The sequence below is a fragment of the Bubalus kerabau genome, chromosome 8 (genome assembly GCF_029407905.1).
Source record: "Bubalus kerabau isolate K-KA32 ecotype Philippines breed swamp buffalo chromosome 8, PCC_UOA_SB_1v2, whole genome shotgun sequence".
In the NCBI taxonomy this organism is placed as follows: Eukaryota; Metazoa; Chordata; class Mammalia; order Artiodactyla; family Bovidae; genus Bubalus; species Bubalus kerabau.
In genome coordinates this window covers 97751974-97766108 of record NC_073631.1, presented here as the reverse complement: position 1 = coordinate 97766108, position 14135 = coordinate 97751974, and the positions used below count along the sequence as shown (strand labels likewise).

The window sequence follows — 14135 nt, the reverse complement described above, 5'->3', positions numbered from 1 at the left end:
CTATAATATATAAAGAACTCTTCTATTTCAAAAGTTATCTCCATGTGATAATTAATAAAATAACTAATATAAAGAATCTAAATATCTTTAGTCATTCTCACTAGTAACCAAAAAATATAAATTAAAAATTCAAGAATGAGTTACAATATTTTTTATGCTTTTAAATTCAAATTATTTAAACTAAAAAAAAAAAAAAACACCCCAAAAACCCGAGCAGCTCACCTATTTCACCCCTAGTCCCTGCCTCTGGCATCCACTAACCTGTTCTCTGTATCTATGAGCTTGGTTTTATATATGTATATTTATTTACTTATTTAAATTCCACATATAAGAACTATTATATGGTATTTGTCTCTGTCTGACTTATTTCACTTAATGTAAGGCTCTCTCAGGGTCCATAAATATTGTCACAAATGGCAGGATTTCATTCTTTTTAATGACTGAATAATATTCCAGTGCATATATGTACCTCAGTTTCTTTATCCATTCATCTATTGGTGGATACTTAGCTTGTTTCCATATCTTGGCAATTGTAAGTAATGCTGCAGTGAACATGGGAATGCATATATATTTTTGAATTAGTGTTATTGTTTTCTTCAGATGAATACCCAGAAATAGAATTGCTATATGGTAGTTCTATTTTCAGCTTTTTGAGGAATCTCCATACTGTTTTCCCTAATGGCTGTACCAGTTTACATTCCCACCAGCAGTGCAGAGGGTTCGCTTTTCTTCATGTCCTCAACGCTTGCTATTTCTGTGTTTTTGTTAATAGCCATTCTAATAGGTGTGAGGTGATAATCTTTTTGTGGTTTTGATTTACATTCTCCTGATAACTAATGAAGTAGAGCATCTTTTCATGTACTTGTTGGCCATCTGTATATCTTCTTTGGAAAAATGTCTATTCACATCTGCCCATTTTAAATCTTTTTTTGTTTTTGCACTGAGTTTATGAGTTCTGTGTAAATTTTGGGAAATTACAATATTTTTGCCAATCACATTGGCAAAAAAGAAAAAAGTCAGTCAGTACTTGTAAGGGATATTGATTTTCTCGTAAACAGGAGGTAGAATAATGAATTGGTTCAGTTTTTCTAGAAAGCAGTGTGGCAGCATTTGTTGAATGTTTGAAAGGGTTTATCCCTTTAATCCAGTAATTCCACATCTATGAAATTATCCTCAGAAAACAATCAGAGATAGCATTCATTATTGATGAAATATTTTAATTTTTTGGATATATTTTTGAAACATCTTTAATGATATGGAAAAGTCCTCAGTACAGTGCTGAATGAGAGTTGGATTCAAGTCTGTATATTCCTTATAGTCTTAAAAATATTCTAAGTATATTTATAAAAATTTATGGCTGAAAATACACTGATTCATTACCAGTAAGTTACCTCTGGGTGTTTGGAATTGTGGCTATTTATATTCTTTAAACTTTTGATAATTTTCAAATTTTCTAGAATGAGAATGTGTAATTTAGAGTCCCAAGACATTTAACAAATGTTATGTAGAAAAATAGTTTTTAATAGTTATAGTTAATAGTTATTAATTATAACTCATTCAATTGAATCTGATATTTGTATAGCAAAATAAATTTTGGAGGAGGATACTTATGCTTAACCAGCAGTTGTGTTGAAGTTTCAATTAGTAAAGCTTTCAGCTGAAAAGAACAGAGCCAGATGTAAATAGTAACACGTAAAATAGGCAGAGAAACTGGTGTTGCTTCAGTGGCTCAGCAGTGTCAGGGCTGACATGTCTTAAATTCTTTGGGACATCCTCACATTATTGCAAAATAGATGCCTGAATTACTGGCAGTGCACCATTCAAGATGGGATGGGTACCGGGAAGGGGTCCAGAGAAAGCCAGCACCATCTGCCTCTTTCATCAGGTATGCAAAAGCTTTTCCCAAGGCAATTTTTAGATTTCATTTGGCACAACTGTGTTATGACTAACCTTAGGAGGCCAGGAAAGTGAGTATTTAGCTTTTATAGCCCAAGGGGCAAGCTTGAGAGAAGGGATTGAAAATGGGTACTTAAGTAAGATTAGTTAACTCACCACAAGTGGCACAAATAAAAAACAAAAAGAAAATCTTCACCAAGATTGCTGCTGCTGCTAAATCGCTTCACTTGTGTCCGACCCTGTGCGACCCCATAGACGGCAGCCCACCAGGCTCCCCCGTCCCTGGGATTCTCCAGGCAAGAACACTGGAGTGGGTTGCCATTTCCTTCTTCAATGCATGAAGAGTGAAAGTGAAGTCGCTCAGTCGTGTCCGACTCTTGGCAACCCCATGTACTGCAGCCTACCAGGCTCCTCCGTCCATGGGATTTTCCAGGCAAGAGTACTGGAGTGGGGTGCCATTGCCTTCTCTGACCGAGATTGCTAGTCTCCCTGAATAGTGGAAAAGTTAAAAATAAGAGTATCAACTGTTGATTGAGGATTTTCGTTCCTCGTGTAGCTGGTAGGTAGTACTTCCACCTGAGTCCTGTTAGGCCGCTTTACATTGTGGTTTGCTTCTTGTTTGTTTGAGGTGCTTAGTAGATGTTGTGGGCAGAATAATATACCTTCCACCCGCAAGGCCTCCCTGTCCTAATTCCTAGGACCTGTCAGTATGGTCCATGGCAAAGGGGAATTCCAGTTGCTAATCAGCAGATGGGGAGTGTATCCTGGGTTATCCACGTGGGCCCAATACAAGGCTAAGTGTCCTTACGTAGAAGAGAGAGGCTGAAGAAAAGCCTCAGTAAAGGGATGTGATGGTGGAAGCAGGGCCACAGAGTTGCACTGTTTTTGCTGGATTTGGAGATGGAGGAGGGGACCACAAACCAAGGAAATATGGGTAACCTCAGAAGTTGGAAAAGGCAGGGAAATGGATGAACCCCAACAGCCCCCAGAAAGAATGCCTTCTTGCTCATACCTTGATCCTAGCCTACTGAGGCCTGTGTTGGACCTCACCTTAAAGAACTGCAAGGTAAAGAAATGAATGTTGTCTTAAGCCTCTTAAGTTTGTGATAATTTGTTACAGCAACAATTGAAATCTACTGGATTTTGCAGTATACTAGTGTATCAGATCAGTACCTTGTACACTTTAAAGTTAGACAGTGTTATATGTCACTCACGTCTCAAAACTGGAAAAAAGAAAACTAGTAAGAGCCTTTGATACCTGAAAGTGGGGGGCTGCTGTAACAAATACCTAAGAATGTGGAAATGGCTTTGTAATTGGGTAGTGAGCAGGTGCTGGCAGAGTTTGGGGAGCATGATAGAAAAATTCTGCACTGCCTTGAACAAACTGTTGGTAGAAATATGACCATTAATGCCTCTTCTAGACTAAGAAGGAAGTGAGCAGCAGGATAGAGAAAACGTTTATCAGGTATCATTGTAAACATGGACATTAAAGGTGCTGGTGGTGAGGGCTCAGGAGAAAATGAGGAAGAAGTTTCTATTATTAATAGAAACTGGGGGACAGGGATCCTTGTTATAGTGTGGCAGGAAGCTTAGTCGCACTGTATCCTGCCCTAGGTGGAAAGAGGGGCTTGCAAACATGAATTTGGATATTTAACTGAGATTTCTAAGCAGAATGTTGAGGTGTGACTTGATTTCTCTCTTTGTCATTTAGTGAAATTTGAGAGTACAGTAAAAATTGAGGAGAGACCTGTTAAATGTGAACCAGGAGATCTTGATAAATACCGAATCGTTATGTTGTACACCTGAAACTAATATAATGTTGTCTGATCAATTACACCTCAAAAACATAACAAAAATAAAGCAGAAGTTGCTGATTTTGGAAATTCTCAGCCTACAAAAATGGCAGAGGATGCTCAAATCTAGAGATGTGTGTTTGGAAAGCATTCTTTAGAGGAAAAAAATCAGTTACTGTATAGCCTTTTGCTCAAACCTCAGATTAAAAGGTCAGAGTATTCACTCACACAAACCACTCTGAGAGATCAAGGGTGTGACTCATAGATTCCCTCAGCATCTAAGCAGAAGCTGAAAATAGAGATGGGATTATCTAGGCAAGATCTGTGGAGGAACCTCTTGACTAGTGGAGTAAGTCTGTACAAATATGGTAGTCCCACAAGGCGCTTGAGAACCTTACACCAGCAGAAACACTGCCAGCGTGGACTGAAAGGACCAGAGACGAAGTGAAAGAGAGCTGTCAGAGCCCCAAAATTCTGCAGGCAGGAGACAGGCTGGTAAGACTCCTCAGCTTTAAACACAGGCTGCCCTTTATAAAAAGGAAGGATGGCTCAGAGGGCAGAGCTGCAGGCCCATAGGGTAGAGCTGAGAACCTAGTGAATTCTGCTTAGGACTTGAACCCTCTTCCTGTTTGCCTGGATGGATTTCAGAATCGTCAGGGGCCAGTAACTCTTTTTTAGCCTTCCATTTTCTCTTTTTGAATAGAAATGTTTGTGTGTGTTCTGCGATGCCAGGTCCCATCTTTGTGTTTCAGAGCATGGAACTTTTTAAAGTTTAGCATGTCCACGGGTAGAGAGGAATTTTGCCTCAGGATAAATTATACCCTTTCTCACCCATCCCTTATGATTTTTGATAATAAGATTGGTGCTTTGAGTTGGGTGAGATTTAAGTGAGATTTTGGACTTTGAGCTAATGTTGTAATGTGTTGATTTGGGGGAATCTTGGGATGGGGTGAATGTATTTTGCCTATTAGATGGATGCAGGCCTGCTGACATGATTTTAGCCCAGTGAGACCAAGTTGGAATTCTAGCCCATAGAACTAACTATAAGATAATGTACTTTTATTATTTTAAGCCTCTTAATTGTGGTCATTTGTTGTAGCAGGAATAGAAAACGAATGTATTAGATGACCATTCTGTATCCATAGGCAATTATGTTAGCATGGATATTGAGAAGATCTGAAGGCATACACTTCACTAAAGAATATATATAAAGAGCCAATAAGCACATGGCAATGTTCTCAATATTATTAGTCATCAGGGAAATGAAAAACTTCAGTAAGGTATCTTTCACATTCACTAAAATGGTTAAACCAGCAAAGGCTGACAGTACTAAATCAACAACCCTACTCCAGTATCCAGTGTATGGAGCAGTTGAAGCTGTCATAGATTGTAGATGGGAATGTAGAATGGTACAGCAACCTCAGAAAAGGTTTGGCAGTTGCTTATGAAGTTAAACATATACCTACCCTGTGACCAGTGATTTTACTGCTATATATTTACCCAAGAAAATGAAAATCTTTGACCACAGAAAAAGACTGTACAAGAATTTGATTACAGCTTTGTGATAGCCCTAAACTAGAAACAACCCAAAGGTTCATCAACAGGAGGATGGCTAAACAAATTGTGTTTTATTAATATAGTGGATCACTACTCAGCAATAAAAAAGAACAAATTGCTGATTCAAGCAACAACACAGACACACTCCTAAAATAGTATGTTGGAACAAAAGAAGACACACAAAAAGAATGCTTGGATGACTCTTTTTATATAAATTCAAAGACCAGCCAAAACTCAGCTGTGGTGATAGAAACCAGAAGTCTGGTAGATTCGAGGAAACTGACTAGATGTGGGAATGAGGGAGCTTTCCGAGATGAAGGAAGTATACAGTATTTATTTTGGGTAGAGCTTACATGAGTGACTCCAAATGCCATCTAACCAAACACTTAAGCTGACATTTTTAAATTGTATATAAATTAAAACTCATTTAAAGAAAAAACACAGATTTAGTTAGTGGCTTAAGGATGGTCAAGTATATGGACAGTCTGGTCACACTGTTCTACCCCTGTCTGATGAGACTCACCAGTGAAAGTCTGCATCTGAAGATTGCTTAGAATTCTGGGATTGAGTCCTGAGGACTGACCCATGGCTCACATGGCAAGTACCGTGGGGGAGTGGATATCAGTATGTGATTAGTTATATCCCTAGTCTCAGGAAATTTCACAGTCTCAGTTTAGAGACTGTGGTTTAGGAAGAAATAAGGGGGCTAAGGGCTATGGGAATGACTGTCTGGGCAGGCAGTTTTGATATCAGTTGTGGGAATAATGTGAGGATGTGGGCAAGAGGAAGATAGTACTTTAGTTTCTGAAGGAAGCAAGAAGCTAAGACCATCCACAGACTTGGTAAGAAATATTCAAGCCTGAAACAGCCTTTCGATTTGAATGGTGGTGCTGTCCCTGACATTATGTCTACCAGGACTTGGTGTAGAATAAGAAAGGAAGTGAGATACTATTCTAATTTGACTTAGCCATCACTCTAGTGAAACTTCTCTCTCAAAGATTTCTAGTAATCTCTTAATTGCAGAATCCCAAAAGCTGAGTTTTCAGTCCATATTTTACTTGGCCACTCTCTTAGCTTTAATATAGTTAAACACTCCATGAAGTTCTACCATCTTTGGCTTTCAGAACCGTAGAACTGAATTTTCTTGCATATCTGATACTCCATTTTATTTTTTCCACAGAAGTGGCTGTTCTGTTCTTTATTCAGCTTACTGATTCAAATGCCAGTCTCTTCTGGAAAAAGCTCTCCTAGTCGGAGAAGGCAATGGCATCCCACTCCAGTACTCTTGCCTGGAAAATCCCATGGATGGAGGAGCCTGGTGGGCTGCAGTCCATGGGGTCGCTGAGGGTCAGACACGACTGAGCGACTTCACTTTCACTTTTCACTTTCATGCATTGGAGAAGGAAATGGCAGCCCATTCCAGTGTTCTTGCCTGGAGAATCCCAGGGACGGGGGAGTCTGGTGGGCTGCCGTCTATGGGGTTGCACAGAGTCGGACACGACTGAAGCGACTTAGCAGCAGCAGCAGCAGACACACCCAGAAGTAATATTTTACCAGTTATCTGGGCATCCCTTAACTCAGTGAAGTTGACACAGAAAATTAACTGTCTCAGTGGGTTTAATGGGTGTTGTGAAACCTTTCTATATGCTGCTTTTCTTCCCTCTCTCTTGCCCAGTTGACACGCACACTGCCCCAGTTTATTTCAATTCTTATTCTCTATTAAAATGAAATTGTGGAAGACTTTTGAGAGAAAATGATGAAAATGATGCCAAGTCATAAAATTCCCTTCTCTTCTTTAATGAACACCAGTGAGTAAAAGGGAAGGTCAGGGGACTTCTAATTCTAGCCAAGATGAAGTAAGGTCATGACAGGTCATCTATTCCAATAATTACAACAAAAACCTCTGGACAGAGGTATAGAAAGGTATACAGGTATACCTGAGGCCTTTGAATAATAACAGTGAATTAGATCATGGCATCCAGTCCCATCACTTCATTGCAAATAGATGGGGAAACAGTGGAAACAGTGAGAGACTTAATTATTTTGGGCTCCAAAATTACTACAGATGGTGACTGCAGCCATTAAACTAAAAGACACTTGCTCATTGAAAGAAAAGCTGTGACCAACCTAGACAGCAGATTAAAAAGCAGAGACATTACTTTGCCAACAAAGGTCTGTCTAGTCAAATCTATAGTTTTTCCAGTAGTCATGTATAGCTGTGAGAGTTGGGCCATAAAGAAAGCTGAGTGCCAAAGAATTGCTGCTTTTGAACTGTGGTGTTGAAAAAGACTCTTGAGAGTCCTTTGCACTGCAAGGAGATCAAACCAGTCCATCCTAAAGGAAATTAGTCCTGAATATTCATTGGAGGGACTGATGCTGAAGCTGAAACTCCAATACTTTGGCCACCTGATGCAGAGAACTGACTCACTGGAAAAGACCCTGGTGCTGGGAAGGATTGAAGGCAGGAGGAGAAGGGGACAACAGAGGATTGAGATGGTTGGATGGCATCACCAACTTGATGGACATGAGTTTGAGCAAGCTCCAGGAGTTGGTGATGGACAGGGAAGCCTGGTGTGCCGCAATCCACGGGGTCGCAAAGAGTCGGACATGATTGAGTGACTGAACTGAATGAATAACAATATGGTGAGTTTCATGGTTATTTTGGACCAAGAATGGACTAATCCAAGAACTGTATGGTGGGAGGAGTCAACAAAGACTGAAGCCTGTCTCAATCCTGAGCACAGGTTAAAGACAAGACCTCTGCAAGCTGGAGAGCATGGGGGCAGAGTCCTTGTTTGTTCTTGTTTTTCTCTTTACTTTCTGGTCTTGCTTGAGGCCAGCCCTAGTTCTGGAACATTACTGTGATGTGACAGCAGTATTTCAGACACCTGAAACCCTGAGATGTGCCATTTAAAACCACAATGAGATACCACTATACATCTTTGAATCAACTAAAAATTAAATAGACTCACTTTACCAAATATTACCAAGGATGTAGAGGAGTTGGATTTCCCATATGCTTCTGGTAGGAGTCAGTACCATAGACAAAGAGACCAGTGGAAACTATCACTATGGCTAGTAAAGCTTCACCTCGGCTGTACTGATCCACATTTTTTGGACTTCTCTGATACAAATGGAAAGTGCAGAATTAGACCCAAGTATATGTGAAAATTTAGTGTATAATGAAGGTGGCATCTCTAATCACTGGGGTAAACATGTACTTTATTTTTTTTTCTGTTTATTTATTTACTTTTATTTACAATATTGTATTGGTTTTGCCATACATTGACTTGAATCCGCCGTGGGTGTACATGTGTTCCCCATCCTGAACCCCCCTCCCACCTCCCTCCCCATCCCATCCCTCTGGGTTATCCCAGTACACCAGCCCCGAGCACCCTGTATCATGCATCAAACCTGGACTGGATTCACATATTCACATATGATAATTTACATGTTTCAGTGCCATTCTTCCATATCATCCTGCCCTCGCCCTCTCCCACAGAGTCCAAAAGACTGTTCTATACATCTGTGTCTCTTTTGCTGTCTCACATACAGGGTTATCGTTACCATCTTTCTAAATTCCATATATATGCATTAGTATACTGTATTAGTGTTTTTCTTTTTGGCTTACTTCACTCTGTATAATAGGCTCCAATTTCAAACATGTACTTTAGAAAAAGTAATTTATTTGGCTGTGCTGGGTTTTAGTTGCGGCATGCAGGATCTTTTTTTTTTTTTTTTTGTAATTTATTTTTTAATTGAAGTATAACATTGCTTTACAATGTTGTGTAAGTTTCTGCTATACAACAGTGTATATCAGCTGTAAATATACATATATCCCCTTCCTCCTGAGCCTCCTCCCCACCTCCCTTTCATTCCACCCCTGTACATCATCACAGAGCGTGGAGCTGAGCTCCCTGTGCTCTACAGCATCTTCCCACTAGCTGTTTCTTCTGTACATGGTAGTGTATATATGTCCATGCTGCTTTTTCAGTTTGTCCCACCCTTTCCTTCACCTGCTGTGGACACAAGTCTGTTCTCTACATCTGTGTCTCTATTGCTGCCCTACAAATAGGTTCGTCAGTACCATTTTTCTAGATTTCATCTATTTGTATTAATATACAATATTTTTCTCTTTCCAGCTTAACGTGTACTTTTTTATACATGATGCTGGGACAACTGAGTAGCCACTTATAAAAAGATAAAATTTGATCTGTATTTCACAACATATAAATAAGTAAACTCTGAAAAGATAAGGAATATAAATTTTAAAAGATGAAGCTATGTAAGTACTAAAGGAAAACTTTGCTGTGGGGAAAAGGTTTGTAATTACCACTAAAATCCAGAGGCAGTGAAAGAAAGGGTTGATAAATTTGACTATATAATTTTTTTTTAATTGCATGACCCAAACACCATAAAATAGAGAATAAACGAGAGGTTTGCAGTAGGTGCAAGTTGTTGTATAAACAGTTATTCTTGATTTATTGTCATGGTATCCTACATGACACTGCCACTCATTTTATGGCAAAAATGGAGTGACGTGGGTTCATGACTAGGGAGGAGGGCAGTAGTTCTGCTACATTGTGTGTCACCTAGAAGGAGACAGCCAGCTGCCATGACGACACGGCCTGTTGACTACTCAGCTGAAGTAGTAGGTTGGAGGTAGACCCTGTGAGGTTGGGAATTCTCCTCCAAGATGCCATGTATGCACTGGATCAGTTGCCAGTGTATGGTACTGTTGCCAGTAAATAGACCAGGTGGGTCCAGAAATCCATAGTTAGAAAGAGGACCAGCCCCTCTCCCTCACTCCCAGTGACCCACTTGGAGAATTTATTCTTCCACTTCTCACTCTAAGTATGGATTAGAGGTCCCAGTTCCCAGGGGACAATGTTTTCAAGGGATGAAAAAGGGGAAGCACTTAACCCATTGATCCCTGGTTCCCGTTGGTTATGGATTATCTTCAGCTCAGAGTTGTCCCACACTTCTGGATACTACATGTCTGAGTAACAGGTTGGCAAACCTAAGGCATCACACACTCCAGAGTCAGAACAGCCCTGGAGCAGCAAGTGAACCAGTTAAACATTCAAAATAATGACTATTATTGGGTCACTTTGTGTTCTTCATGCCTAGTGGACCAGCGGGCAATGGGAGGCGGTGATGTACTCATAGAGGTAATTGACCTTGATTCCTACCAGGATCTAGGGTTGTTCATATAAAGGTGACAGAGAGGACTGTATCCAGAATTCAGAGTATTCACTCAAGTATATTTTGGTGCATTCATGCATGGGAAAGTGATGATTAGAGAACAACCAATGGTCCAACCAGGGTAAAACCAACAAAAGGTGTGGATCCCTTGGGATAAAGGTTTGAGTCACCTACTAGAGGCATAACCAAGATAAGATGAAGTGCTGGCCAAGAGTGAGGGAAATACAGAATGGATGGTTATATGAAGGAGATGATGAGTATCGGTTATGGCTTTGAAATGAGCTGTAGCAGCAAGGATTCTACCATGTTCTACTCATCTTCCTGTGTCTTGTAGAAATAGTGAACGGTACCATCCTGAAGACTCAGTGATAGAGTAGATTCAATGGAAGACATGTTCCAATTTGAGGGGTACAAAGGATGAGCCATACTGGGTGCCGCTTTCAAGCCACTTCACGTTTCTTCAGCCTCATCTTTGGTTCCAGTCGTGGCTGTGGTCAGCATTTCCATGAGGGTCCAGCTTACTTGCATCGATAGTGCTTCACTTGAAGCATGTGGTGAACATTTTGCTTTCTGCCCTGAGATTTCTTGTACATACTGTGAAATCATATTTGTGAGTTAACATGTGAATGTTAAGAGAATGGGGAGTTAACTCTGGGGTTAACTCTCTACCAGGGGCAAAGAGCTTGTGGATAAATTCTTTTTCATTCCTTGAATGTGTGGTTGCTGAGATATATTTCATTAGGTTCCTCAGTAGGTTGCTCATTAAATAACCAGGTGCTTGTGGCAGTAATTCACTAGAGAAAACTTGTCTGGGTTGATTTTCCCTCCTCCTTTGTTTACTTCCTTATCTTTTACTTCTCCCTCAGAACACATTCCCAAATAAACTTAACTGTAGGTAAGCCTTTACTGTCAGGGCAGCCTAAGCTAAACAGAAGTTCAGAGCAGCTGTTGGCAAACTGTGGCCAGTGGCCAAAGCTGTTGCACCATTTTGTAAGTAAAGTTTTTTTGGAATGTAGCCATGCCTTTTTAAAAAAATAATTAATTTACTTTTCTTTACAATATTGTATTGGTTTTGCCATACATTTACTTGAGTCCACCATGGGTATACATGTGTTCCCCATCCTGAACCCCCTCCCACCTCCCTCCCCATACCATCCCTCTGGGTCATCCCAGTGCACCAGCCCGGAGCATCCTGTATCATGCATCGAACCTGGACTGGCGATTCGTTTCACATATGATATTTTACATGTTTCAATGCCATTCTCCCATATCATCCCACCCTTACCCTCTCCCACAGAGTCCAAAAGACTGTTCAGTACATCTGTGTCTCTTTTGCTGTCTCTCATACAGGGTTATTGTTACCTTCCTTCTAAATTCCATATATATGTATTAGTATACTGTACTGGTGTTTTTCTTTTTGGCTTACTTCACTCTGTATAATAGGCTCCAGTTTCATCCACCTCATTAGAACTAGTTCAAATGTATTCTTTTTAATGGCTGAGTAATATTCCATTGTGTATATGTACCACAGCTTTCTTATCCATTCATCTGCTGATGGACATCTAGGTTGCTTCCATGTCTTGGCTATTATAAACAGTGCTCGGATGAACATTGGGGTACCCGTGTCTGTTTCAGTTATGGTTTCCTCATTGTGTATGCCCAGCAGTGGGATTGCTGGGTCGTATGGCAGTTCTGTTTCCAGTTTTTTAAGGAATCTCCACACTGTTCTCCATAGTGGCTGTACTAGTTTGCATTCCCACCAACAGTGTAAGAGGGTTCCCTTTTCTCCACACCCTCTGCAGCATTTATTGCTTGTAGACTTTTTGATAGCAGCCATTCTGACTGGCATGAAATGGTACCTCATTGTGGTTTTGATTTGCATGTCTCTGATAATGAGTGATGTTGAGCATCTTTTCATGTGTTTGTTAGCCATCTGTATGTCTTCTTCGGAGAAATGTCTATTTAGTTCTTTGGCCCATTTTTTTGGTTGGGTCTTTTATTTTTCTGGAATTGAGCTGCAGGAGTTGCTTGTATATTTTTGAGATTAATTCTTTTTCCGTTGCTTCGTTTGCTATTATTTTCTCCCAGTCTTAAGGCTGTCTTTTCACCTTGCTTGTAGTTTCCTTTGTTGTGCAGAAGCTTTTAATTTTAATTAGGTCCCATTTGTTTATTTTTGCTTTTATTTCCAATATTCTGGGAGGTGGGTCATAGAGGATCCTCCTGTGGTTTATGTTGGAGAGTGTTTTGCCTATTTTCCTCTTAGAGTTTAATGGTTTCTGGTCTTACATTTAGATCTTTAATCCATTTTGAGTTTATTTTTGTGTATGGTGTTAGAAAGTGTTCTGGTTTCATTCTTTTACATGCCTTTTTGTTTATACATTATTATGACTACTTCCATGCTATCAACAGGCAAAGGAAAGAAGCCTTAGAAGAACTAATCCTGCCAAACCTCAGTTTTTATCTAATTGGAAAAATGCAAATATTTGTGAAAAAGACTGGTTGATAAATTATTTGTACCAAACAATGAAAATCTGTGCTGCCATTAACAAGATTTTAGATATACATTTATATATTTTTTAAAACATAAATATCTAAAAATTTTTTTAAAATCTGCCTGTATGGAAAGATTCTCAGATTATGTCATTAACTATATTTGAAGGTACCAGAGGAGTGGATATCTGCATTTTAATAAACCCCTGTGGTTGTAAATATGTATTTTAAGAGCTTCCTTAAGGAAACATAAGGGACTATTCATAATGACTGTTTCTGGTTCAGTGGCACTACAGGCTAGGGTGTATGAGGACAGACTTAGACTTTATATTTTATACCTTTCTGAATATATTGAGAATGGATTGTTACCAGAGTAAAATACTTTAATAATTGAAAAATGAAGGAAACTGAAGGACTGTCAATTATTCAGCCTTTCTCCTCTTGGTGCCCTGATGAAGTGAGTTGGAGGCCATTCTGGATTATGTGAGGGGAACTGAGTGAGAGAGGAGATGGAGAGTCAATTTGAGGGTACTGTAAGTGCACAGAAGACAGGAGAAGGAAAGACAAAAGAATGAATAGTCTAAAGATTAGAAACCTTTTAAAATTAGGGACAAGAAATTTTGTACCTCAGTCCACACTCCCCTGCCTGCTTTTGCAGCTCCATAGAAGGGTCTGAAATCATTGACAGTTGTCATTTTAGAAAGCCATTCCTGAGAAAGAGACATCTTGAAGTAATCATTTTAGTCAATTTCTTTCTTTTGTTTAAAGAAAAAAAATTTTATTTTATTGTGGTAAAAGTCTTTCTCCATAACTCAGCAGGAAAAGAATCTGCCTCCAGTGCAAGAGACACAGGTATAAGTGGGCTCTATCCCTGGGTCTGGAAGATTCCCTGGAGGGGAGGGCATGGCAACCCACTCCAGTATTCTTGCCTGGAGAATCCTATGCACAGAAGAGCTTGGTGGGCTACAGTCCATGGAGATGTAAAAAATTGGACATGACTGAGCAGCCAAGCATGCACACAGTCACATAATATAAAGCATACTATTTTAACCATACTTAACTGTACAGGTCAGTAGCACAGAGTACATTCACATTGTTGTGCAACTCTCATCATCCATCTCCCAAATTTTTCACCTTCCTAAACTACAACTCTGTCCCCATTAAACTCTTAACTCCCCATTTCCCCTCTCCACC

At 39.7% G+C, this 14135-nt stretch overlaps 1 protein-coding gene across 6 annotated transcripts in view; it reads left to right on the top strand.

Moving 5' to 3' along the window:
• The window catches only part of COPG2 (COPI coat complex subunit gamma 2), a 201219-nt gene that overhangs the window by 23012 nt on the left and 164072 nt on the right, over nucleotides 1-14135 (top strand). Inside the window, exon 1 of one of the 6 annotated variants that reach the window (XM_055590925.1) lies at nucleotides 1440-1885. The exons of 1 other annotated variant lie outside the window; for it this stretch is intronic. In XM_055590925.1, the coding sequence (XP_055446900.1) occupies nucleotides 1794-1885 (92 nt within the window). In that variant the 5' untranslated portion in view covers nucleotides 1440-1793. Of the gene's footprint in view, nucleotides 1-1439; nucleotides 1886-2045; nucleotides 2456-2547; nucleotides 2963-3901; nucleotides 4185-14135 lie in introns of those variants that run through there. 4 more of the 6 variants (XM_055590926.1, XM_055590928.1, XM_055590929.1 and 1 more) reach the window with 4 other exon arrangements.